The sequence below is a fragment of the Globicephala melas genome, chromosome 6 (assembly GCF_963455315.2).
Source record: "Globicephala melas chromosome 6, mGloMel1.2, whole genome shotgun sequence".
NCBI classification, from domain to species: domain Eukaryota; kingdom Metazoa; phylum Chordata; class Mammalia; order Artiodactyla; family Delphinidae; genus Globicephala; species Globicephala melas.
In genome coordinates this window covers 1160523-1186688 of record NC_083319.1, presented here as the reverse complement: position 1 = coordinate 1186688, position 26166 = coordinate 1160523, and the positions used below count along the sequence as shown (strand labels likewise).

At 59.9% G+C, this 26166-nt stretch overlaps 2 protein-coding genes across 3 annotated transcripts; one reads left to right on the top strand and one right to left on the bottom strand.

The window, feature by feature from the left end:
- The first annotated feature begins 907 nt into the window (after positions 1 to 907).
- MAN1B1 (mannosidase alpha class 1B member 1) lies at positions 908 to 13128 on the top strand. The gene is made up of 13 exons (XM_030838226.3): positions 908 to 1147; positions 1535 to 1643; positions 2344 to 2459; positions 4100 to 4254; positions 4521 to 4630; positions 5662 to 5847; positions 6573 to 6721; positions 7093 to 7281; positions 9270 to 9460; positions 10141 to 10261; positions 10806 to 11003; positions 11089 to 11220; positions 11858 to 13128. The coding sequence occupies exons 1-13, from the start codon at positions 1037 to 1039 to the stop codon at positions 12059 to 12061; spliced, it is 1971 nt and encodes a 656-aa protein (XP_030694086.1). The 5' UTR covers positions 908 to 1036; the 3' UTR covers positions 12062 to 13128.
- Positions 12728 to 24340, bottom strand: DPP7 (dipeptidyl peptidase 7). 2 transcript variants are annotated; one of them, XM_030838223.3, is made up of 15 exons: positions 23695 to 24340; positions 17756 to 18007; positions 17572 to 17685; positions 17347 to 17486; positions 17101 to 17264; positions 16740 to 16875; positions 16579 to 16660; positions 16317 to 16483; positions 16070 to 16130; positions 15517 to 15635; positions 15265 to 15421; positions 15056 to 15120; positions 14659 to 14729; positions 14349 to 14534; positions 12728 to 13480 (listed from the first exon to the last, which is right to left on the bottom strand). In XM_030838223.3, the coding sequence occupies exons 2-14, from the start codon at positions 17835 to 17837 to the stop codon at positions 14354 to 14356; spliced, it is 1539 nt and encodes a 512-aa protein (XP_030694083.2). In that variant the 5' UTR covers positions 17838 to 18007; positions 23695 to 24340; the 3' UTR covers positions 12728 to 13480; positions 14349 to 14353. The 2 variants fall into 2 exon arrangements, with proteins under 2 accessions (XP_030694083.2, XP_060156093.1); XM_060300110.2 differs by having other exon boundaries at positions 14353 to 14534.
- Between the last annotated feature and the right edge of the window lie 1826 nt (positions 24341 to 26166).

Below are 26166 nucleotides of genomic sequence, written 5' to 3'. Positions count from 1 at the left end.
CTCGCCTCCTCAAACCTCTTCACAGGAAGACATCATCCAACTGCTAACACTTTTGGTTTCAAAGGAGCATTAAAGCCTCCAAGGAAACACTGCAGTTGCTCGAACTCAGGATCGCTCTTTAGGTCACCGGATCTCGGAACAAGGACGCAGTAGGATCCAGGTAGGCTTCATGGCATTCTGAACTTCCCCAAACCTAACAGTAAGCCACACCTCCAATGGACTTTCATACAAAGCAGCGCTTCCCAACTGCCCTTTTTTCTCTGTAAAGTACTATGGCTTTCCCTGGTCTCTGGACATGGCTATTACAGGCTATATTTGCACACCCTTAACTGCGATTCCTCTGCCATTCCTGAATAAACTCATTTTGCTGATAAAATAGCCAGCTATTTTTAAGGTTGATAGGTCCATGGATGAAAACTCCCAGAGCCTCTTACTGTGCAACGGGCCCCCAGTCCTCTCGCTGACCCCGGCCCCGCCAGGCCCCAGCCCCTCCAGGCTCTGGGGCAGGCACCCGGATCAAATCCACCTGGTGGGGGAGGGCGGGGTCGAGATCTGGGGTCTGGGGCGCAGAGGCACCCCGCCGACATGGCGGAGCGGTGGCACACCTGCCCGGTGTCAGCGCCAGCCCGAGAAGGCCCGGCCCATCCCACGGCCCACGGGCCCTGGGAAAGCCGCGCGGGGCCGCAATGACAGGGAAATCCCAGGGGAACCGGCTCGAGCGGAAACCCCACAGGCTGCGCAGCCACACCAGCGAGATGTGCGCAGGAGCGAGCAGGGTGGGCGTGACGTCACCGCGCACGCACGGAGGCGCGCCGTGGCATGTAAGCCCGCACGCAGGAGCAGCGACGGCGGGCGCAGGCGCAATGGGACTCCGAGGGCGCGGCAAAGGCGCATTGGCTCAGAGCGATGGGCGGGGAGTCGACGGCGCCGCGATGGCCGCCTACCGGCGTCGGACCTGCCGGCCTCACTGCCCAGCTCGGAGCCGGGCCTCTTGACGACGCCAGAGGGCGAAGCTCCCCGGCCCGCTGCCGCTGTCATGTATCCGCCGCCGCCGCTGCCGCCGCGCCGGGACTTCATCTCGGTGACGCTGAGCCCCGGCCGGAGCTACGACGGCGGCCAGGGCCTGAGGCGGCGCTCGTTCTGGCGGGTGAGGGGCGGCCTGGGGGCCTCCCCGGGGCGAGCGCACGAACGCGGCTCCCGGGGTCTCGGGCTGCAGGGCCGAGGCGAGGCCGGCGGAGCCTGAGCCGGCACACGCGGGCTGCCGCTCTTTCCCCGCTGTCCCCGTGGCAGCCAGAAACGGTCTCCGCGTGGGTTTGCATTCTCCTCGAACGCGGGCCCGCGCGGTGTGTCGTCTGCAGCAGGATCATCCCAGCCTGCGGCCCCTGCCGAGAGGCAGCTTCCTCCGGTTCAAAAGCAGCAGAGCCCACGCTGGGCTCCGGAATTCCTCGTCGCCCCCACGGAGTGTGTCAGAGTGGGAGAGATTTCCAGCTGTGCTGTTGTCAGTAAAAAGTGCCATTGTCTCTCTCTCTCTCAGAAATGGAAGCAGCTGTCGAGGTTACAGCGGAACGTGGTCCTCTTCCTGCTGGCGTGCCTGATGCTCTGCGGCCTCCTGTCCTACATCAGTGTGGCCGACGAGTGGAAAGGTACCAGCTCCACGATTCCGCTGGGATCCGTGGGGGTTCCTGAGGTCGGACTAAGCGGCAGCAGCGGCTCTCGCAGCTGCAGGAGGCATAGACTCGACACAGTGGCAGGAAGTCGAAACAGAGAAGCCTAGAGTGTTCCCAAGCCTCGGCTAGGAGGTGGCTGTTAATTTGAGGTTGTGTGACTGTTCCCCAAATGTCTGCTGTGAGGACCGGCATCTCACCCTCTCTGTCTCGCAGTGAGATTCAGGTCCTGAGGCTGAATGCTGAGTCCGAACGCGTCGCGTGGATTCCTCACACGCGCTACCGGGAGCTGGGAAGGGCCGGGCAGGGTGCCAGTGAGGAGGTGCAGGGTCCCTTCCGAATTGCTCTAGGGTGGCCTCTTGGAGGAGGAGGGCTGCAGAGCTGCCGTAGGTTTGCTCCAGGAAATGGCCCGTGTGCCACCTCGTGCCCTTCCCGAAACGGAAATCATAAAGGCAGAGCAACGGGGATGCGGGTGGGGATAAGGACAGAAACGGCCAGGTGCTTTGGGAAAGGTTTGACTCCCTTTGGCCATTCTTGAATTGCTTGAACGGCCCTCTCCGGAGGTCCCGCCGCGTCCTTTTACACGGAGCCATAGCTGTGTGGATGCCGTCTCGAGTGCACGTTGAATGTTCTCCAGGCTTTGTGGCGAATTTGAGATAAAGTAGATTCTCTTGTTTAGCCGTGGGCAGCAGGTCGGCAGAAGGGCCGAAGATGAGACCCGCAAATCCACCCGTCTTGCCAGCTCCTCGGAGAGCAGCTGAGAACCCGGAAACCTTCGCGGGGGCGTCACCTCAGGTACTTTGAATAAACTGTACGTGGAGTTGTGACCCGGGCCTGTGCCAGAAGCATTTCGAGACAGTACGTGCTGTTTCAGACAGTCTGGGAAGGGTTCTGTTTCTTACCATTTGTTTGAGGTTTTAACCTCACACTTCTTGCTCTGGGCTGGTTGGATGAAGGAGACGGGGCAAAGGAAGAGGGCCATTCTGTCCCTCGTCTTCTTTGTGCATCTGCTGTGCCGGATCCTTGGTAGGTGTGAGACCCATCCCTTTTCTCTGGGAGCTACTGGCGGGGGACACTCAGGTGGGCACTCCGCTCTGGACCTGCCCGAGCGTCAGTCGGGGCCTGGGAGAGAGGTTTGGGAGTGTGCAGGTGCGTGGTGCCTGCTGTCCAGAAAAGGGGAAGTAGGGGCGAGGTCTAGCCCTGGGGCGCCTTCCGGGGTGGGGGAGGTGGGGCGGGGGGAGGACATGGAGACTAGAGGGCAGTCTGGGCAGCCAGAGAGCCAGGGAAAGTCCCCTGCAAAGGGCGGTGGCTCTGGGGGGGATGGCCTTGGAGAACCCAGGGCGCTCTGCACCTGGGGACACCCTGCACTGCGGGTGCGCCGAGGGCCCCCCAGGGAGAGGATCCTGGGACGGGTGCTGGCCTCACACCCCTGCAGGGCTGCCCCGGGGAGACACAGGCAGCCGTTCTCCCCGTGTCTCACTGGAGGGTCTGTGGGTAGAAGAGGGAATTTCTCCTCCGGAGCCACGAGCATTCTTCCTGCCACTTCGGTGGCTGCTCTTCTGCCTACTGACCTTCACGGTCCTGTGAAAGCAGAGTGCGGCACGTTTCCCCACTTCAGCGTCCACGACCCCGTCTCTGGTGTCTAGGAGGGGCTGGACGTGAGGGGCTGAACACCTGTGTCTCCCCTGGCACAAGTCCTGGGGCCGCTCGGACCTCCTCTCCCGCTCAGACGCCAGCCCTCGTCCCCAGGACCTGTTTGAGCAACGATGCATCCTTGTTTCGGCCACACCCGCGCTCTTGACCAGGGGGGCCCAGCTGGGCGGGGTTTGAATCCCTGGAAGGAGAATGCTTTCCGGGATCTGCCAGCAAGGTTTCCACGGATGCTGAAAAGCAGAGTCTTCTCCATTCACAACTCAGCGTCCTCACATCCTGGAGGGGTTGCCATCATGCGCACTGGTCAGGGCTGGCTGGGAGCCAGGAGGGGCGCTGCCCTCCCCGCAGCGCTCTGTCACTGACTGGCCACCTCTGCCACGCCCTTCCGAGGATGAAGCTGGGGAGTCCGGGCGCGGGCCTGCGACGGTGTCTGCGGCTCCATCCATGGGGCCGTGCTGGCTCTCACCCTGCCAGCCCTGCTACCCTCAGGGTCTGACACCCGGAAACGTCCCTGCCAGCGGCTTAACCCGCTGTCCAGGGTGGCACTCGCCCGTTGGCAGAGCCTCCAGCCGGGTAGTCAGGGCCAGGAGCTGGCGAGTAAAGGGCTCCTCCCAGAGCTGCCCGCCGTATGAAAAATGAAAACAATTTCCTCTGGGAAATTGCAGCTGCTCCGCCAGTCCACAGTGCTCCCTGCACGGGGCCGGGTCAGACGGGGGCAGCGTCCCAGATGGACGATTGAATCATTTCACGAGTGACTCTTGTCTCTGCTTGTGTCTGTCCAGAAGCCTCCAAGGCATTTCCGACGGGGACCACCCAACCTGCAGATCAGAGCCCCCGATGGAGACGCCAAGGACAGGAGGCAGGACGAGGCCCAGAGGAGGGCAGAGGCAGCCGGCGAGGCTCGCTGGGAAGACGACGCGCAGGGGAGCCGCGTCAGGTACAGCAGAGCTGGACTGAATGGGGACGCAGAGGCCGCCAGGCGGTCTCTGTGGTGTTTCTTTTCCTGGAAAAGAGAGAAGCAGCCTGACGCATAGTGCACCTTCTGGTTTCTGTTCCTCGCAGACAGTGTGTGTCCCGTGGGGGGTGGGAGGGCGTGGAGGCCCAGCCTGAGCCCAGCTCGGCTGCGACCTCGACCTCGACCTCGACCGCGGGGCCTCAGCACCTCTGCCCCTGCCCTGAGCTCTCTCTCTACTCCCACTGCAGCTGGAGGGGCACAGGGACCGAACCGGAGCAGGGCCCCCAGCTCTCTCCGAGAAAGGCAGAGGCCGCCCCCAGGCCTTCCCCGCAGGCCCTCAGGATGAGGAACAGTCCAGGTAAGGTCCCGCCTGCGCCCTCTCGGGCCTCCCCTGGGCACTCTGAGGGAGGGGGCGTGCGGACACGCACAAGAGCGGCGGGGCGGCGGGGGGCTCCTGCCGTCCCAACAAGCGCTGCTCAGCCTTGGACACCCAGGTGCAAGGACGCACGGGTCTCAGCGTCTGGCACCCCTTAGAGCTTTGCAGACGACGTGGGGCTCCTTGGCGGCTGTCGTCCCGTGTCCGGCGCTGCAGCCGCACAGGAACGTGTGTGCGGGAGGCTCATTTCCTGCCTGTGTCCGGGCAGCCAGGGGCCTTGGGTGCTGCGGTCCTCATGTCGCCCCTTGAGGGATCAGTCTGTCCTGTTCCCATTCCATGGACAGGAGAACTGAGTCTGGGTCCCCACTGGGACCCTCTGCTCTCGGTGCTGGAGCCCCCAGGGAGGACAAGAGAGCCCGGAGTGGGGACTCGTGGCCATGCACGTGGGGACACGGGGCGACCGTGTGGGGTTAGAAATGGACGGCAGAGCCGTGGGTGTCGACACTGACGGGACATGTGGCGAAGCTGTGGACACACGTGTTCCCCTGCGCGGTAGCCACGTGTGTGCACGTGGTCCCCCCGCGTGTGGCGGGAAGCAGCCTCTGGACGCGCCCCGAGGGCGCCCTGGGGAGTGTCGGGGTGGCCTTGGTGGTTCTGCTCCCCGTTTCGTCCCCGTTGGAAGTGTCCGCAGCTGATCGGGCAGGACGCAGCACCGCCAGACAAGGTATTTTTGTCCGGGTCACCAGCGCCTGTCACGTTTGATGTCCCCAAACCAGACTGCACATCGCAGCCGTAGTGGTCCCGCGGCCTCCGATCCTTTGCTCTGCGAGTGTTCACTGCCCCCCGGAGGGTGGTCCCCGCCGGGCTCTGGTGGAGGCGGATGGGCCCGGGCCAGGCAGCGGGTCTTGCTCAGACCTTCACTGCAGCCCACGGTGCCCCCCGCCTGCCTCCCTCACCGAGGGGCTGCAGGACAGCTCTGTCCGGGCGCCCACGCCCCGCTTCCCTCCTCGCAGCCTCGCAGAACGAGCGCCAGAAGGCTGTGGTCGCCGCTTTCCGCCACGCGTGGGCCGGATACCGCAAGTTCGCCTGGGGCCACGACGAGCTGAAGCCCGTGTCCAAGTCCTTCAGCGAGTGGTTCGGCCTCGGCCTCACGCTGATCGACGCCCTGGACACCATGTGGATTTTGGGTCTGAAGAAAGGTATCTGCTCATCCCTAGCTTGGGGGGCCGAGCTCTCGTGCGTGACCCTCGGGCCCGAGCGAGCCTGGCCTGGAAGGTGTCCACGCGCCGTGTCCCGCTGGGCTGCGCCTCCCCTCGTCCTGGGCGCCAGGGTGGCCGTGCTGGCCGTGGGCAGTTCCTTTGTCCCCTCACGTCCAGGCGGCCTGGGGATGCTCAGGCCAAGTGTCCCCTGCGCCCCCTGCCCAGAGCTGAGTGAGGCTGTAGGTGGGCTTCCAGGGGCGTTCCCAGCCCGTGTTTCTGTTGCAGTCAGGCGGGGCCCGGTGGTGGGAGGTGACACGTGATCTGACGGAGCCGCCAGCGCCCCGAATCTCTCCCTAATGTCCTCCTGTGCCGCGCAGATGGGGCTAAGTTGGGATGGTGTGTCTCTAGGTGTTTCTAAACTGGCATTTTAAACACCTGCTTTAAGTTTTCTGATTGGGCTGAAGACCGCCTGCCACTCACTCACCCTCGTGGTCCTTTGTAGCATGGCTGTGATTGTCGCGCACTTGACCTCGTGCTGCATGGCCTTCCCCCAGCTGCACACTGGCTCGATTTTTTTTGCGGGATTGGAAGCCTTCAGGGGACCCTCTTGCACTAGGAAGTGATGTTGAAACCCTGCAGGGGATGCATGTGGCCCCAGAGGGAGCAGTCAGGGAAACGCTTGGACTGTTAATTTGTTCCTGTATCTCTGCTGTTTCATGTGATAGAATTTGAAGAAGCCAGGAAGTGGGTGTCCCAGAAGTTATTATTTCAGAAAAATGTGGACGTCAACCTGTTTGAGAGCACCATCCGTATCCTGGGGGGTCTCCTGAGCGCCTTCCACTTGTCCGGGGATGTCCTCTTTCTGGAAAAGGCCGTGAGTGTCCTGGCACCAGGGCGGCTCACGTCCTGGGGGCCCTGGGGTCTCGAGTGCCGCACAGTCGGTCCTTTGCTCGTGGGATCAGGGCGGGGAGGCATTGTTCGCAGTCTGCGCTCCCCTCTGCGCGCTCGAGTCCGCTTCCGTGCACGTGCGTGGCTGAAGTGGCCCCGCTGCCCGCAGGCGTGGTCATTCAGAGCTGGTTGAGTCCAGCTCGGTTTCTGCAGCTCTTCAGGGGTGGGGCCACATGAAGCCAGCAAACTCAACTCTCCACTGGATTAGGTGGAAACGGGTGACAGGTTAGTGTCATGCCATGGAGACAGGCCGCTCTGGGACAGGGATCATTGACTCGTCGCTGTGTTGTGTATCAGGAGGACTTTGGAAATCGGTTAATGCCTGCGTTCCAAACACCCTCTAAGATCCCGTACTCCGACGTAAACATCGGCACTGGAGTTGCCCACCCACCGCGTTGGACCTCTGACAGCACGGTGGCCGAGGTGACAAGCATTCAGCTGGAGTTCCGAGAGCTCTCTCGTCTCACGGGAGTTAAGAAATTTCAGGTACGGAGGGGCTGTGCTTCCAGCTGGAGCGGGTTTGCAGCGGGGCCGTCTCTGCTTCAGTGGGGCAGGTGCAGGTCTGTGTGGTCATTGATCCTGGGGCCAGAGACCAGTGAGTTTTTGGTTTTGTCCCACGTTTTTCCTGGTGAATCCCATTATCTCGTGATATCAGAGGTGCAGGCATGAAAGGCATTGACTGGAGGGTGAGTCCTCTGCCTGGCCCAACCCCCGTGCAGTCCTGTGTCCTGAGGGTCCTGGCAGTGGACGTCTTGTCGTGTGGCGCTGTGCGTGGCCCCGGGTCCACCTACTGTTGTCCGGGACTCTTCTGAGCCAGCGAGGGCGGCCGGCTCTGTCGTGGCTGCTGCCGTGGGATGTGTGGAGTCACCGGGTTTTGTAGCCAGTTCAGTGCAGATGACACCGTGGTCGTCCCAGCTGTGGCACCTGGACTGTGCCCACGCACATGTCTGTCCTGGGCGGGCGGCTGGAGCGGTGTTGCTGGCATGGCTCCTGCTGTGTGGTGGGACCAGCAGGTGCACGTGGAACGGAGGGCTGACTTGTGGGTTTTGTTCTTGGCTCTCTGTGTGTTATTGCCTCTAGCAGTGTCTGCTCACCGCCTTAGGCAGGGCCCCTCCTGTGGACGATGTCTCTGCTTGTGGGCCTTCCTCTAAGGTTGCCTCTATTCGTTCAGCTTTTTTTCTCTCTCTCCTTTTTTTTTAAAAGATGGCATTTTATTTGTTTTATTTTTTAAATTAATTAATTACTTATTTTTGGTTGCGTTGGGTCTTCGTAGCAGTGCGTGGGCTTCTTATTGTGGTGGCTTCTCCTGTTGCAGAGCATGGGTTCTAGGCATGCAGGCTTCAGTAGTTGTGGCTGCAGGGCTCAGCAGTTGTGGCTTGTGGGCTCTAGAGCACAGACTCAGTAGGTGTGGCACACGGGCTTAGTTGCTCCGCTGCCATGTGGGATTTCCCGGACCAGGGCTCGAACCCGTGTCCCCTGCATTGGCAGGCGGATTCTTTTTTTTTTTTTTTTTTGCGGTACGCGGGCCTCTCACTGTTGTGGCCTCTCCCGTTGCGGAGCGCAGGCTCGGCAGCCATGGCTCACGGGCCCAGCCGCTCTGCTTCATGTGGGATCTTCCCGGACCAGGGCACGAACCCGTGTCCCCTGCATCGGCAGGCGGACTCTCAACTACTGCGCCACCAGGGATGCCTTCCCTTTTGCTTTTAATTGAGATTTAGTTTATATATCGAGAAATCCTGTCTTCTGTGTACATTGCGTGTACTCACACGTCTGTGACCGTCATCGTTATGTAATTCCAGAACAATTCCCTCACCCAGATTGAACCCAGCACTGTTTGCCGACCCCCCTTGGCAGCCGCACAGGGCTGGGCTCTGGCATGGGCCCCATTCTGGTCAGTTCGTGTCCCTCCTGCAGTGACTGCAGTCTGGGCGCTGAGTGAGCACGGAGTCCTCAAGGTTGCAGGACTGGTCAGAACCCTTCCTTTCCAAGCGCAGACAGGCTTCCTCGTGTGGGCTGACCGCGTGTCTGGACGGTCACCTGCTGAGCTCTGGCCTGTGTCCCACTGGGGATCTTGACAACACGGCTCCTGTCGGGTCCCGTCCTGCACAGACGTCCTCGTGTGTTGTCCAGCCATACTTGTACCTCTTCGTGGGTGTGTGACTGTGTCTCGCTGGAGCAACTTTTCTGACAGTCAGTGGTTTGTTTTCTGAGTTTGTGTGTTGGGCTGCTGTGTATCTTCGCGTATAAGTGAGTCATCAGGTCCCTTGCCCATCGGTGGACTGAAGGGGTCGTGTGCATGTGGTCAGGACGCATACACGTGCTACGGTGGCCACTTGCTCCTAAGATGTCCCCCAAGGGTGGGGGCTGAGAACCGTGGCGAGGGCGGGGTCAGCCCTGTGGTCAGGCCCGTCGGGGCGACAGCATCCAGGGAGCGCAGCCCGCCCTGCTCACTGCACTGCCCTCCTGTGCCCCAGGAGGCCGTGGAGGAGGTGACCAGGCGTGTGCACTCCCTGCGCGGGAAGAAGGACGGGCTGGTGCCCATGTTCATCAACACCAACAGCGGGCTGTTCACCCACCTGGGCGTGTTCACCCTGGGCGCCAGGGCCGACAGCTACTACGAGTACCTGCTGAAGCAGTGGATCCAGGGTGGGAAGAAGGAGACACAGTGAGGCCCATTTCTCAGCTCTCAGGGTGGTGGGAACTGGCAGCCGCGCCAGCTGGGGCCGGGCCCCTCCGCGGGCTGGGGTTCTCCTCACAGCCTGTGTGCAGAGCCAGGGCCCGGCTGGCCGCTGGGGTCCACGGCTCGTCAGTGCCGGGCAGCCGGGGTCTTCCTCGGGCCTGTGGCCGCCCCTCTGGCGTCCGCTCCCGTGCCAGACGACCGGGGCCACCTGGGCCTCCTCGAGCTTAGTGCCCTGACCCTGAAAATGCACGCTTCCCGGGGAGCAGCCGTAGTTCCTTGTCAAGGTTGGAAAATAGAGATTAACCCTCAAGTCTCAGGCCCAGGGGTGACAGTGACCCAGAATCAGGGGCAGGGGCAGCTCCAGGCCATCACCCACGGGTGAAACGAGGGTGTCACCCACTGGGGAGCCCGCGGGCTGGTTCAGAGAACCGGGGTGAGCGCGTCGGGGCCAGGGGCTCGGCAGAGACTGGTCTCTGGTGGCCCCTTGGGGCTGGTTGGGAGGCACGGGCCCTGGTGAGGGGCGGGGGCAGAAGCCCACGGGGCTGACGCGGGCCTCCACGCGGAGACTGGCGGGGCACCACCCCAGACAGGGCAGCCGCGAGAATGGGGACGGGCGCTCAGGGTCGTGCCCTTTCCCGGAACATGGGCCCCGCTGGTCTGCACAGGCTACTGGAAGACTACCTCGAAGCCGTGGAGGGCATCAGAAAGCACCTGCTGCGCAGGTCTGAACCCGGCCAGCTGACCTTCGTGGGGGAGCTCGCCCACGGCCGCTTCAGCGCCAAGATGGTGAGCCTGGGCTGACGTGGCCGAGTGGGGTCTTGGGGCTCCGCCCTCTGTCCTTGACATCGGATGGCTCTGAGACTCCGGACGTCGGAGGGAACCATGCGATTCTGGCCGCGGAGTGTGAGCCGTCCCGAGTGGACGTGGGCTGCGCAGCCTGGGCTGTCCCGTGACAGGGGGAGCTGAGGTCTGTGTGGTGCCAGGGCCCCTCCCCTGCTCCAAGCCCCGCCTCCCGTGCTCCAGGGGACCCCTGCCCCCAGCCCCCCTTCCCCCGCCCTCCTGCAGCTGGTGTTCCATCGGCCGTTTGGGGCAAGAGGTGAGGGAGACCCGGCTCAGCATGTGCTCCCCGGGAGGTGGTGGTCCTTCTAGCAGCTTCTGCCCTGCGCACGTGGGGCCCTGGTGTGTGGCCTGCAGTTCAGTCCCCTGTTGGAGCCCTGCCAGCACTCAGGCCTGTTGGCTCCTGGGAACACGGGAGGCCTGATAACGCTGGACCCGTGTGGAACCCGTGAGGCCGCAGGTCCATGGTGGTGAGGTGACCCTCTGATTCCAGGACCACCTGGTGTGCTTCCTGCCGGGGACGCTAGCTCTGGGCGCCCACCACGGCCTGCCCGCCGACCACATGGAGCTGGCCCAGGCGCTCATGGACACCTGCTACCAGATGAACCGTCAGATGGAGACGGGGCTGAGCCCCGAAATCGTGCACTTCAACCTGCACCCCCAGAGGTCCCATAAGGACGTGCAGGTCAAGGTGAGCCACGCTGGGGCTGGTGCGGCTCAGGGGCGCCAGGGCAGGGGCGTGGCGAGGCTCATCCTGAGCCCGCATTCCTCCCCAGGCCGCCGACAGACACAACCTGCTGCGGCCCGAGACGGTGGAGAGCCTGTTCTACCTGTACCGCCTCACGGGCCAGCGCAAGTACCAGGACTGGGGCTGGGAGATCCTCCGCAGCTTCAACGCGTACGCGAGGGTGAGGCCACCCGCCCCTGGGTCTCATCCCCAGCTCCTCGCCGTCGCCTGCCGCTGGACTGGGTGGGGGAGGGCCCAGGGGGCCAGGGCATCCCTCCTCCCTGTCTCGGGGGGCCAGCCTGGGTGGGGCGGGTCCCTGCAGCGGCCCGAGGTGCACAGGGCGTGTCCCTCCTGGGTCGTCTGTGTCTCGGCCGCTGCTCCCCAGGACGGGTGCCGTGACCGCCACCACCCCCGCTGTGCTCAGGCCCAGCCGCCCATCGTGCAGCCGGGGCCATGGCTCAGAGAAGGTCTCGCCCTGCACAGGGCCCAGTGCCCAGTGCCCAGCCCAGCAGAGCTGAGACTTGGTCTTTGTCCCGTGGCACATGAGGTGCTGGGTTGTACACCCCTCGGGTGACCTCTGGGCTTTTGCAAGACCTGTACAGGTTCTGGAGGTTGCACTTTCCATCTGGTCACTTGCAGGCTGCTGGCATCCCCCAGGGGGTCCCTGGAGGAACCACGGCTGACCTCCGGGGCGGCCAGTCCCCTTGTGGGCCTTGGTGTCCTCACCGCCCCAGACCCTGCCCTGGGGGGCCTCTAGCCTGCAGCCCTTGAAAGGGCTGAGCCTGCGTCGTGACGCCGTGGCCTTGGCTCTCGTGCAGGTCCCCTCGGGCGGCTACTCTTCCATCAGCAACGTCCAGGACCCGCGCAATCCCCAGCCCAGGGACAAGATGGAGAGCTTCTTTCTGGGGGAGACGCTCAAGTACCTGTACCTGCTCTTCTCCGACGACCCAGACCTGCTCAGCCTGGACACTTACGTGTTCAACACGGAGGCTCACCCCCTGCCCATCTGGGCCCCCTCCTAGGGCGGGACGGCTCCCGAGTGGGTGCTGCCCGGGGGACTGATGAGTCCTGTCATGGAGCGTGCCTGTGGGCAAGACCATGGCCCTGACCTTGGCTGTGCGGTGTCCTCCCAGCCGGCTGGAAGTGCTCCAGGCCGGGCTGATGACCGAGGCCAGCAGCAGCTGGGCCAGGACGTTTCGGGGCCTCACAGCTGCTTGGGGTGGCCGCTGGGCTTCTGGTGCTCTGCCACGGGTCTGGGCTCCTTGCCTGGTTCTCGTCGGGACACCGTTAGGAACAAGTAGGAATAAATCAGTGCTGTGATTCAGGGAGGTCCCGTCCACCCGGGGAGCCTCTTCCTTCTTCCTGAGAAAATGATGTCGTGACTACATTCCTGAAACCCGAATGCCCTCCTGCTGGCCGTGCAGGGCTTCCTAGGGGTCCTGGGCCACAGTGGGTCCCCAGAGCCCATGATGAGATCAGAAACGGGTGCTGCGGGGACAGCCTGGGTACAGCTCAGCCTCGAGGCCTCACAGCCTGTGAACACGCCCCAACCCGGGGGTCTCAGGGGGCATCCGTGACCTCATGGGGATCTGGGCCCCTGGCTGGCTGTGGTGTTTACACGTTGGACTCAGGGATCCTCCCCTTGCCGTTGCAGGGGCTGGGCGGGGCTGGGCCGGCAAGTTCACTGGCTCCCAGGCCAACCCTGATGGATGGACTTTTCAGTGGAGATAAAAGTACATTTGTTCTAACTGGCACCTGCTGTGTCTTTGTTTCCGGAATCGCAACTGTGAAACGGGGAGGGGCGGCAGGGGCAGTGTTTGGGTCAGGTCTGACGTCCAGAGGTCAGCTGTGTCCCTGCCCCCGGGGAGAGATTTGGGAGCGTCAGCTTCCCAGGGCAGGTGCTGGCCACAGTGGTGCCCAGGGTGAGAATATGCCTGTGACGGTTGCCGGCGCCAGTGAGCATGGCGGGCCCTACCTGCTCTGCCCGCTTCCCTGGCGTGTGGGGTGTCCGCGCCTGGGGCTCCTTCTCAGGGTGCCTGGTCAACCTATTTCATTCCTTCTTTTAAAAAAATAAATTTATTTTATTTAATTTTGGCTGCATTGGGTCTTCGTTGCGGTGCGCGGGCTTCTCATTGCGGTGGCTTCTCTTGTTGCGGAGCACGGGTTCTAGGTGCGCGGGCTTCCGTAGTTGTGGCTCGTGGGCTCTAGAGTGCAGGCTCAGTAGTTGCTCTGTGGCATGTGGGATCTTCCCGGACCAGGGCTCGAACCCGTGTCCCCTGCATTGGCAGGCGAATTCCTAACCACTGCACCACCACGGAAGCCCTCACTCCTCTTCTTCAGCCGGCTCCATCCATGCCTTAGGACTGACCCCGGGGTAGCTTTTCAGAGAGAAGCCAGGATCCTGGGCCTCGGCTGGCCCTAGCTCCCAGGCCCTGGTGACCCTGCAGGACAGGCCAGCCCCTTCTCTGTGTTAAACGTAAGGAGACTTCGTTCTTACCCCTAGAAGCCTCTACACAGGCACCGGACCCAGGGTCAGGCAGGGCCTGGCCTGTTGCTGTGGCCCCTCCTCCGCTCGCACCTTGTGCGCTCACCCTCAGGCAGGGCTGCCGCCCTCCACTTGCCCACGGGCCCTGCAGGCTCCGTGCCTGGCAGGTGCCCGGCAGGTGTGCGGGGCCCGTGTCTCAGTCGGCCTCTTGCCCTGCCTCTCACGGCTGTGGCTGCCTGCCTGGCACGACCTCCCCAGCTGGGGGGGCACGTGATGCCCCCTGTCGCTACCCCCGCCCCCCATACCCCAGCGCAGGAGCCTCTTGGGCAGCGGTGGGTGTGGGACTCGGGACAGCAGGGTTCCCACACGGTGGGGCCTGAGTCCGCTGAGTGAGGCAGACTGCCCCCCGGCCCCGCCCAGGCCTGGCCCCAAGCAGGGGGACTTGGGGGCTGCAGGGCTCCCCAGACGGACACTGCAGTGGTTGGGGACGAAGAGGATGAAGAGGACAGCTGAGAAGGGAGGTGGAGAATCACTGGGGTGGCCTTTCGTGGTGGTGTGGATTGGCCACTGCAGGAAAGGCCGGTATCCCCCGTCACCCAAGGCACAGATGGGAGCTGAGGACGCTGCTTTATTTATCAGCGGCGTTTAGGAGGTGGTGTAAGTGTGTTCACTGTGTCCAGGGCCTCAAGACAGGACAGGACGTGGGACAGGACATGGCTGACAGGCCACCAGTGTTTGTCCGGCCTCTCCCTCGGGCAAGGCCCTGCCCACCCTGGCCGAGCTCCAGGTTCAGGATGTCGGGCCAGGGCTCCTCCCCCGCTTACTCGCCTCAGGCTCCCAGCAAGTCCTCCCTGGTCCTGCTGGGGGAGCACCCCTCAGCCTCGGAGCCCCTGTGCTGTGCCAGCCGCAGCCGCTGCTCATGCCTCGCTGCCTCGACCCACTTGCCGATGAGGGTGGCCTCTAGCCTGCGCGCCTCCACGACAGATGCGGGGTCTTCTGGGTGGGACGCTCTGAGGAGCAGGCGTGGGGGGCACTCAGCAGGGCTGGCAGGCCCCGAGCCTCACACCACCCTAGCCCACGTCCACCCATCGGCCCAGGCCAGGTACTGCACCCCCTCCCCAGGCAGGACCACACCTGAGGTCCAGGTGATGCGCTCCCCCGTGGATGGTGACGGCGAGGACTGACATGCTCAGGTTGCTCTGAATCTGTATCATTGAAGGAGCATCTGTGTCAGGGGTGCAGACTGTGCTCTCGGCCTCAGCCTCGCAGCACAACCTGCTGGGAGGCTGCATGTCCCAGCCTGTGGGGTGCAGTTAAAGCAATAGTTTGAGGTGACTGCATAGACCTGAACGGTCCCATTAGAAATGAAAGGTGAAGACGAATGAGTCAGAAGCCAGGCCGCCATAAGAAGTAGGAAAAGAACCAACAAAGGGAGAGGAAGGAAGAAGGGAGATTGGAACAAAAACCAAGGAGGTGCAGAGCCAAGAGTGCCGGGACCCACACAGGGCAGGGACTTCCTGGCCTGACTCACCCCTCCCCCGGCCCAGGGGTCCAGGTCACCGTTGGAGAAGATGATGTTGCTGGCAGCCGTGAGGTCTGAAACGGACAGAGCAAGCAGTGGTGGGGACCGGGTGGGCCCCCCCCCGCAAGTCTGTGACCCAGGGGCTAGGGAGTGTGGGAAACAGAGGCAGCTCAGTGCAGGGGGAAGGATGCCGCCCCCAACCCTGTCTTGAGCCTCACCGCCTCCCCCAAAGCTGGTCTGCAGCCAGTCCTGCCGGGGCCACACGCCCCACGTGTCCAGGCAGTACTGCTGGCGCAGGGCTTCGGTGAAGGGCAGGTCAGGGAAGATGTCCGACACATTGTTGCTGGAAAACGTCAGGTTGATCTCAGTGCAGGCCTGCAGGACACCCGCACCACCATCAGGCCAGGGGGCCAGGACACCACATGTAGCACCCCATACCTGGCAGTCCCAGGCCCCCAGCTCCCACATACCTGGTAGTCCCAGGCCTTGGCATCAGGGCCCAAGCCGCAGCCCGTGGGGTCGGCACAGACCTGGTACTGCAGGTAGATGTCATAGCAGGGCTCCGTGCCCGAGGAGTTGTACACCAGGCCTGGGGGAGAGGGGTACTGGGGCTGGGTGCCTGGACACTCACCCTGCCCCTTTAGACGGGTCCAGCAGGTGTCAGGGGCTCTGGGGTCCTATGGGCCCAGTGAGGAGTGGATCTGTACTATCAGCTCCTGTCCTGGCTGCTGAGAGCAGCTGGGCAGCCCACCTTGATGTTCTCCCTCCCAGCAGGGTGGGCCGAGGTGGGGTGTGCTGCCCTTTGCACTAGGGACCTCCCAGAAGGCCCTTGGGTTCGCGCTCTCCAGGCTGGGCCATGAGGGGGATGGCCACTTCCTGCCCCAGGGACCAAGTGGAGGCTTCTGCGCTCCCCGCCCCCGTACGGCCCTCATTGCTGCCCGCCCACTCCTCAGCCCACCCGCTCCCCTGCCAACACTGGGCCCCTCACGCTTGACACCAGCCCAGGCAGGTGGGCAGACGCACCGGCCAACGATCGGAGCCCCTTGATCCTCTGGCTCTCGCTCAGCAGCCGGTCGCAGCCAACCTGTGGGTGCCAGCAGAGCCCCTCAGCCGGCCACCCCCCTAGAGACCTTCCCTAGTCCCAGGTCCCAGAGTGGGTGCAAGGTCCTGGGGCTGGCCAGCTCTGACCACCCCAGGGCAGCCGGGCCCTTCCCTATCCACAGGACACTGCCCTCCCCGGGCTCCCGCCAGCCAGGGGTGGGTGCCTCGCCTTGACGGGGTTGGCAGGAAGGTGTCCCACGAAGTCGGTAGGGTACGGGTAGTCCATCATGGCCAGCAGGGTGAAGGCATTCCGGGCAAACCCGAAGAGTTGGGTCAGGTCCCCTGGGCCAGAGAGTGGCCAGCAGGTGCCGAACTCTTGGCTGACCGTGTCATAGGCTGCCAGGAGGAGCAGGACAAGGGCCTCTGGAGCCTTCAGGCACATGTGGGGGAGGGGGAATGGGGGGCAGGGAGGCAGGGGGCGGCCTCCTCACCTCCCTGTAGGAACAAGTCCTTGATCTGCCGGAAGGCGTCCCGCACGGCCTGGGCACACTTGGGACTCTGGCCCTCAAAATCCTGGAGGAAGGAAGGGTGTGGCTGCACCCGCAGCCTGGGCTGCTTGGGGGAGGGGTCGGGGGCCGGAGGCTTCACTTACTGCTGAGACGTCCCGAAAGAACTGGTAGGGGTCACCGAGGCCTGCCACCGAGACGACAGGTGCGCTGGCTGCCAGTGCCCCCGCCACGAGGTGGGGGTACTTTATCCTCATGTAGGCGCTGAGCATCCCCCCATAGCTGGGCAGGGGCACAGGGTTAGCTGGGTGGCTCCCCACGCCACCCTGCAGCACCCCGCTCCCGCCGGCCCCAGTGCGCCTCCGCGACGACACCTGCCTCCTCTCTCCTTTCTCAGAGCCCCCCACCCCATGCCTCCAAAGGACCCCAAACTTCTAAGACCCACAGAAATTCTGGCCGGGGCCAGGCTTGCATTTGTTCCGGGAGAGAAAGGAGACAAGGACGCACCTCCCGCCAAAGGCGATGGCGGGGGCGTCCTGGGCCCCAAGTTCCTGCCGAAGCGCCCGGAGCAGCCCCGCGTAGTCGGCCAGGGCCTGCTCCACCGTCAGCAGCTCCGTGTACCCGCGGCACCTGGACCGCTCACCGAACGGGAGAGACTTTCCATAGTACCGCTGTGGGCAGGAGACCAGGGGTCACTGACCCCGCGCCCCGGTCTGGCCCCCACTCCCACCCCCAGCCCCAGCCGGTACCCACGTGCTCGGCAAAGACGACCAGGGCCCCCTGCTGCGCCGCCAGCTCCAGGATGAACCCCGAGTTGTTGGCGAAAGACCACACGTCCCCCTCGTTGCCCGTGTAGAAGAATATTGGCCCCTCGCCCCTCTTCCAGAACTTCTCTGTCGGATGGAGGCAAGGGGGCGGGTGAGGCGTGGGGTGCCCGTCCTCACCCGACAGCAGGAACTGTCCCCAGGGCGACCTCACCTGACAGCAGGAACCGCTGGCGGAAGGTCTTGTTCCCAAACCTCTCGAAGTTGAAATGGTCCAGGAGCTGCTCGAAGTAGGCCTCCTGAAAGTCAGGGTCCGTGGCTCTGTGGGCTGGAGGGCACAGCGCTCAGCGGGGGGCACCTGGGGGTGCCGGGTGGGGGGCCCGCGGGCCGGCACTCACCCCCGGCCTCCAGGCTGCGCAGCTGCAGGGCCAGCACCAGGGCCAGGGCCCACGTCGGGGCGGCCTGCGGCGGGGAGCTCATGTTCACTTTGCCCGCCGGCTTCGGGTCAGGTGGGCGGGGTCACGTGACCGGCAGGACGGCCTCACGTGACGGCGTGGGCGGGGCTGTGAGCAGCTCTGCCGTGTCCCGCCGGCGGCCAGCTTCCGGGTCCTCAAGCTTCTGGCGCTCCTGCGTCACCACGAAGATGGTCGCTGTGGGGGCACAGGAAGTGGGCAGAGGGCTCGAGGGCCCGGTGCTGGGGCGGGGACGTGCCTGGCCAGTCACCCGTCCTCTAGCGGCCACTGCTGAGGGCCGGGCGCCGTGCCACACACGCACCGGGCGGAAGTGCCTGCCCCGCTGCCCAGCCGCCTCCCGGCCGCACGGCGTTGTCCTGGGTCGGGCCCCCCAGCGGGCAGCCCCAGGGGAGGGTCACCGTCAAGGGCAGGGCTGGGGAAGGCCGCCTCCTGAGCAGCTGCTCAGAACGAGCCCTGAGAGGGAGGGAGGGAGCCTTAGGAGGATGGGGGTGGGGGCTCCGTCGAAGAGGGTCGGCCGCCGTGGAAGAAGAGCCTGTCCTGTCCGAGCAACAGTGAGGGCCCGTGTGGCTGGGCAGGGGGCGGGCGAGCGGGGGCCTCGGAGCCCAGGCAGGAGTTTGGGCAGCTGGTGGGGGTGGAGAAGGCTAGGAGGCCAAGCCTGGGATCTGGGACCCCCTCCCCTCCCCATCAGGCCAGCCCCCTCACTGGCTCCGCAGTACCCAGAGGACGGAAGGGCCACCTCTCCCCCGGTGCCAGTCCAGGGCCCGGTGAGGGGCCAGACAGGCCAAGCTGGGCGGCCCGCTCAGCACAGGTGGGGCCGTGCTGACCACAGTCCTGCTGGGGACGTGGGCAGTGAGCCAGGCAGCAGAGGGAAGGGGAGCCACCCGTTCCCACTCCCAAGACTGTCCCCGGCCAGCTCGACCCCCAGGCTCTGCCCAGGCCTGGGCTGTCTGGTGCTGGGACGGCCCAGGCTGGGCTGGGGTCCTGGGCTCTGGCCACAGCCGGGAAACCGGGCCAGCTGGCCCATTGGCTTCCCCTCACACAGTCCCAGGACTGTTGCAATGGCAGTCAGCATGGTGACAATGACTGTCCATCACATGACACCACCCTATGGGTGTAGTCACCCTGAGGTCACCCAGTGCCACCCCACAATCATCCCACAGCCCCTGTCCCCATCCCCATGTCCCTGTGTCCCCGTCCCCATGTCCCTATCCCTGTGTCCCTGTGTTCCTCACTTTCCCATGTCCCCATGTGCCCACCCCCGTGTTCCCATGTCCCTATGTCCCCATCCCTGTGGCACCATCCCTGTGACTCCATGTCCCCCACGGCCCCGTGTCCCCATCCCTGTGTGCCCACCCCCATGCCCCCATCCTTGTGTCCCCATGCCCCCTTTTCCGTGTCCCTGTGTGCCCAGGTTCCCATGTTCCCATGTCCCTGTTCCTGGGTCCCCATCCCCGCACCTAGGGATTCCTGTCCTGTGTTGAGAGAGCTACACTTGAAGGCCCCCAACGGCCTCTTCAGGGTGGGGGCAAGGACAAGACACAAGGACTGACAGCCCCTTCCCCTGGATGGCAGCCCCTCCCCAGGCTGCTCTCACTTGCATCTCTTCCTCTATCAGCTCAGGGGCCTGATCCCAACACCCCCACCACAGACCCACCACGTTCCCCCCTCCCAACCCTCCAGGCAGCTCCTCCATGCCTGGGGTGGAACTGAAAAGGCCCAGAGAGGTGCATTCTGAGACTGTCCTGCCACACCTGGTGACCCTGAACACTCGGGTATGTCTGGGGGTCCAGGGCCCTTCCCCCAACTGCCCGGGGCCACTGACTTTGGGGACAAAGCTGGGGCCTGATTCCCCCTCCACAGCCCACAGATTTGGGGAGCCAGGCCCAGTCCCTCATCACAACCTACTCTGCCCTTTTCAGACCTCAAAGCTGCCAGGAACCAAGGGTGGGGAGGGGGGATGGATGGGAGGTACCAAAGTAGGTCCCAGGGCTTTCAGCTCTGGCCCATTAAGTTATACACTTTCAACCACATTTAAATGCATTGGCTTTTTCCCCCCCAAACACAAATAATCTTTTACTTACTTACTTACTTATTTATTTATTTGGCTGCGCTGGGCCTTAGTTGCAGCCTATGGGATCTTTAGTTGCGGCATGTGGGATCTAGTTCTCTGATTAGGGATAGAATCTGGGCCCCCTGCATTGGGAGCGCAGAGTCTTAACCACTGAACCACCAGGGAAAGTCCCTAAATGCACTGGCTTTAACGCATCATCATTATTTCTAAAACGAGTTCATTTTTCCAAACAGAAACCATTCACTCATTAAACAACAACTCCCAATTCCCCCTCCCCCAGCCTGGGGTGACCTCTATTGTCCGGTCTCTATGAATTTGCCTATTCTAGATACCTCATGTAAGTGGAATCATACAGAATTTATCTTTTTGTGTCTGGCTTATTTCACTGAGCATAACGTCTTCAAGGCTTATCTATGTCACAGCTTGTGTCAGGATTTCCTTCCTTTTTTTTTTTTCCCTTCCTTTTTAAAGGTAAATAATATTTCATTGTATGGATGGACCACATTATGCACATCCATTCATCCATCAGTGGACACCTGGGTTGTTTCCAACTCTTGGCTATTGTTTAAAATGCTGCTGTGAACCTGGGTATACAAATATCTCTTCAAGACCTTGCTTTCAATTTTTGGGGGGGTATACCCAGAAGTGGGATTGCAGGATCATATGGTAACTTTATGTTTCATTTTTTGAGGAACCTCCATATGTTTTCCACAGCATCTGCATCATTTTACATTTCAACCAGCAGTGCACAAAGGTTCCAATTTCTCCACATCCTTGCCAACACTTGTTTTCTGTTTAATAGTAGCATCCCATGAGTGTAAGTGGTCTGTCATTCAGATTTTGATTTCCATTTTCATGATTAGTGACGTTGAGTATCTTTTCATGTACTTATTGCACATTTATAAATCTTCTTTGGAGAAATGTCTTGAATGGGCAAGGGGTGTCCCCAAGCAGGTCCCAGTGCTCTCAGCTCTGACCCACGCGGCACCTGCAGTTACGCCCACGTTCGTGTGTGTGTTTGTGTGTGTGTGTGTGTTAAATTATACATAACATATAAGGTACCCTTTTGACATTATAAAAGGTGTTTTCATTCTTCATTTTGTTGAGTTTTAGTTTTTTGTTAATTTGGGTTTTTGAGGTTTTGTTGTTTGTTGAGTTTCAAGAGTTTTTGTTTTTGTTGTTGAGTTTTAGAAGTTTTAAAAAGTATATTCTGGCTATTAAACCCTTATCAGATTTGTAGTTTGAAAATATTTTCTCCCATTCTGTGGGCTGCCTTTGTACTCTTGATAGTGTCCTTTGCTGCACAAACATTTTTACTTCGATGACGTCCAACATGTGTCTGTTGTTGCTTGTGCTTTTGGAGTTTTATCTAAGAATCCGTTGTCAAACCCAAGGTTATGAAGATTAACCTGTATGTTTTTTTCTAGGGGTTTTGTGGTTTTAGCTCTTATATTTAGGTCATTGATTCACTTTGAGTTAACTTTTTGCATATGGTGTGACGTAGGGGTCCAACTTCATGTGGAAATCTAATTTTCTCAGAATCATTTGCTGAAGACAAATTATTTCCCGCATTAAATAGACTTACTGCCCTTGCAGAAATCAATTGGCCATAGATATATGAGTTTATTTCTAGAGCCTTACTTGTGTTCCATTGGTCTATGTCTATGCTTATGACAACACCACACCGTTTTGAACACTGTGCGTTTGTAGGAAGTTTTGAAATTGGGGAATGTGCGTCATCTAACGTTGTTCTTTTCCAAGATTATTTTGGCTATTCAGGGCCCCCCTTGCAATTCCATATGAATTTGAGGATTGACATAAAATTTCTGCAAAAAAAAAAAAGAAAAAAAACTGCTGGAATTTTGATAGGGATTGCATTGAACCTGTACATCACTTTGGGTAGTACTGACATCTTAGAATTAAGTCTTCCTGGGACTTTTCTGGTGGTCCAGTGGTTAGGACTCGGTGCTTTCACTGCTGGGGCCGTAGTTCAATCCCTGGTCAGGGAACTAAGTATAAGCCGCGTGGTGCAGCCAGAAAAAAAAAAAAAAATCTTTCTACCCGTGAACAAAGGACATCTTTCCAATTATTTAGGTTTTCTTTAATTTATGTCAACAATGTTTTATGGTTTTCAGTGTACAATTAAATCACCCCCTTGGTTAAATTTATTTCTAATTATTTTATTCTTTTAGATGCTATTTTAAATGGAATTGCTTTCTTAATTTCCTTTTGAATTGTTCATTGCAGGTGCGTAGAAACATAACTGACTTTGTTTGTTGATCTAGTACCCTGCAACTTTCCTGCATTTATTATCTCTAGTAGCTTTCCTGTGGATTTTTTTGTGTATATCTTCTAGATATCTTCTTTGCTTACCAGGGAGACTGCACTTAACATCCTAAATTTATAACAGCGTACTTGAGGTGGACAACTTCACTCAATCACATAAACTATGCTTCTAAGCAGTTCCATCTGCTTTATGTTGTCACTGCAAACTACATGTTTGTACACGGTGTGCACAATTACATGAATTTGTAATTGTTTATGCATTTGTTTTCCAAATCATGTAGTAAATAAAAAGTGGAGTCATAACCCAAAATACAGTAATACTGGTTCTTATACTTGCCCATGGTTTTGCCTTTACCACAGATCTTTATTTCTCCCTATGGCTTTGAGGTACTAACGTCCTTTCATTTAAATCTGAAGGGCTACCTTGAGCATTTCCCGTAGGCCAGGTCTGGTGGTGATGAACTCCCTCAGCTATTGTTTATCTGTGAATGCCTTAAATTCTCCCACATTTTTGAAGGTCAGTTTTGCTGGATATAGAATTCTTGGTTGACAATTTTTCCATCACTTTATTTTTTAAATTATTTATTTATTTTTGGCCGTGTTGGGTCTTTGTTGCTGTGCGTGGGCTTTCTCTAGTTGCGGCGAGTGGGAGCTACTCTTCGTTGCGGTCTGCAGGCTTCTCTTGTTGTGGAGCACGGGCTCTAGGCGCACAGGTTTCAGTAGTTGTGGCTCGCAGGCTCTACAGCACAGACTCAGTAGTTGGGGTGCATGGGCTTAGTTGCTCTGCGGCATGTGGGATCTTCCTGGACCAGGGCTTGAACCCATGTCCCCTGCAGTGGCAGGCAGATTCTTAACCACTGAGCCACCAGGGAAACCCCCAGCAGGCACATTTATTGAAGTGAGGTCAAGTTCAATGTTCACAACTTAAGTTCGGGAGCAGAGATGTGAAAGAAACTTAAGAACCAGAAGGGACCTCTTGCAGGGTCTGTCTGGGGAAAACGCATAAGAGTTTTGTTTTTCCTTAATTTTTATGAGACCATGAGAGAAATTACAGAATGAAGGTAAGGAAGATCATATTAATTGTTTTGTTTTGTTTTTTCCTCCTTTGGTCTCCTATCAGTGGCTGGACAAAAACCTCCTGATTCTAGGCAGAAGTAAGACAAAAGCAGCATTTGGGACACAGACACCCGAATCAGAGGAAGAAGTCCTTATAAAGTTTTAAATGGTGACGGGGCAGTTTATCAAAGGAAATGGGTTTGAGAAGAAACCTTCTGAATGTCTTAGCTCAAGAGGGCAGCTTGAGGAAGGACAGACGATTGAAGACATGAGAAAGCAGACAAAGCACTAGGGAGCAGATGTCAGCGGCCAGGAAAAAAAATTCCACCTAATTAAAATACAAATCTAATCAGATAACCAAAACCCCACTGACGGAGTTATTCCCAGAAACACACACACACACTCAATGCTGAGGGTGTCAATGAAATACCAGAGTTCAGCGTGAACTTACTTCCCATTCAAGGACAGGTGGCTCCTCGGACAGACAGAGGCACAGGGGCCTCAGATGGGCCCACCGTTACCGAGCCCAGGGTCCCAGTCCAGGGTCCTTGTGCCAAAGCCCACCACAGACAACTGTGGTTAGCAAGGTGGGGTCATTACTCCAGGCACCGCGGGGACTTGGGGGCGGGGGGTCTCGGGAGGAGGATGCCGGGAAGAAACCGTTCGGGGAGCGGAGCTCTGGTCGGGGGTCGGGGAGGGCTTGCTCTAGACCAGACGCCGGCGGAGGGGGGCGGCGAGCCTGACTGGGGTCCTGCGCTCAGCGGGAGTGGGAGCGCCCCGCCTCGTCTCTCCTCACGGTCTCAGATGCCCGTGTCCGAGGCTGGGTCCCGGGCGTCCCGTCCCGGGGAGGCTGTCGCGGCCCGGCTGTCCCACGCCAAGACTCGGGCCCGGCGCCGCCGGACGCTCACCCGCCAGCACCAGCAGTGCCGCCAGCAGCCGCCGTCCGGGCTCCGGCCCGGGCTCAGAGTCAGCGCCCAGGCGCCCCCGGCGGGGCGGGCCGCGGACCCATGAAAGCGAGCGGGCGCTGGCGGCGTCAGGAAGCCGGGCTCCCGGAGATGCAGAGCGCTCGGCGGGCCTGACGCCCCCACGCGTCTTTCGCGCGGCAGTCAACGACCAGCCTTCGCGGCGCAGCGCGCGTGCGCAGAAACGGGACGGGCAGCGGTTGGCGGCGGCGCCATTCTGCGCATGCGCCGACCGCTTCCTAGCTGGGCGGTGGCCAAGGCAACAGGAGGAGCTGGCTTCCGGCCGAGCAGGTCTCGCCGGAATCCGCGGCTTTGCGTCCTGTTGCGCCCCGGTGCGGCTCCCCCAAGGCCTGTGAGCAAGCAGTGGGGATCGGCCAGGCCTTCTCAGTTGGCTCTAACCCTGAGCAGGTGTCCCACCGCTCCGCCACGTCGGCGGGGAGCTCCTGTGCCCCGAACCCCAGGTCTCGACCCAGGGGCCTGCCCGGGGGCCTGGAGGGGCTGGGGCCTGGGGGGCCCGCCGTAGGGTCAGCGGCAGGCGGGCTCTTGGGGTCTTCATCCATTGGACCTGTGAAAAGTAATAAAGGGAACCCTCACTAAACTGCAGCCAGGAGGCCAGAAGGGGGAGCTCTCACACCCTACCGCGCAGCCTCAATTGCAGACCCAACAGGAAGGTTACTACTTACTACCCAGCAGGAGGAAGGAGGATTTTGCTCCCAGCAACAGCCCAGCCAATGAGACACCATCACAGTGCAGCCAATGAAAAGCCACCACACTTCCAACTCCCAGTTTCTTCCAATGGATTCTTTGATTAGAACAGCCCCTCGCAACTCCCACTTCTCCTCTATAAAAGAGTCTCCTCTGCTTTGTTCTCTGCACTGCTTTGTTCTCTGCCCTTCATCTTAGATTGCTTGTTCTGTTTTCCAATTCTTTACTGTTCCTGAATAAACCCATGTCGCTGCTAAAATAATTGGCTGTTATCTTGCTTCAGGTCAACAGTCAATTATGAACTACAGCAGAAGAATCATAACAGGGGAGAATCGTCTATCACAGGCCCCAACAGGAAAAGATGTACATTGCATCTTGTACAAGAAATCAACTACCTCAGCAACTTAGCCAATGAGAAACCATCCTCACCCTGAACTCTCACTTTTTTCCAAAGGGCTTTCATAAAAAACAAACAAACCAAAAAACAACAACAGCAACAAAAAGCAAAACCCACACAAACCGCTCAACTTCCTCATTTTTCTCTGTAAAATAACCATTCCTCTCCTTTGTTTGTTGGACTTACCTATGGCTTTTGCTGTAGCTTGCTTGTCCCAAATCGCAATTCCTCTGATGTTCCCAAATAAATCCACTTTTGCTCATTCTTAAGGTCAACAGACTCGATAGTCTTCAGGATGTACTAGAGATCACTGCACTGGGACTTCCCTGGGGGTCCAGTGGTTAAGACTCCTCACTCCCAACGCAAGGGACTGGGTTCAATCTCTGGTCAGGGAACTAGATCCTCCATGCATGCTGCAACTAACAGCCTGCATGCCACAACTAAAAGATCCTGCAAGCTGCTAAGAGGATCCCACGTGCAGCAACTAAGAGCTGGCGCAGCCAAATAAATAAATAAGAAGAAAAGACTTAAAAAAAATAAAGATCACTGCACTTTGCTGCGAGCATGTTTCCCCTCAATAAGCAGGGCAAAGCAGTTCTGTGCTGCCCAGGATTGCTCAGCTCACGGCCCTACCCAGTGTTCTCTGCTGGTGAACCTCAAACTTGGCCCCTCTCTAGGGCTTTCCAGGCCCCAACTGCCCACTCCCTCCGTGGGGAGCCCACTGCTTCCTGCCTTCTCAGCTCTGACATTTTTGGGCCTCAGGAGGGCTCCCCAGCATGTGCACCTACTACTCAGCAGCTAGGCTTGTCTGAACCCGTTCCAGAAAGATCTTCCTCTCTCCTGCCCCTTCCCTTCTAGG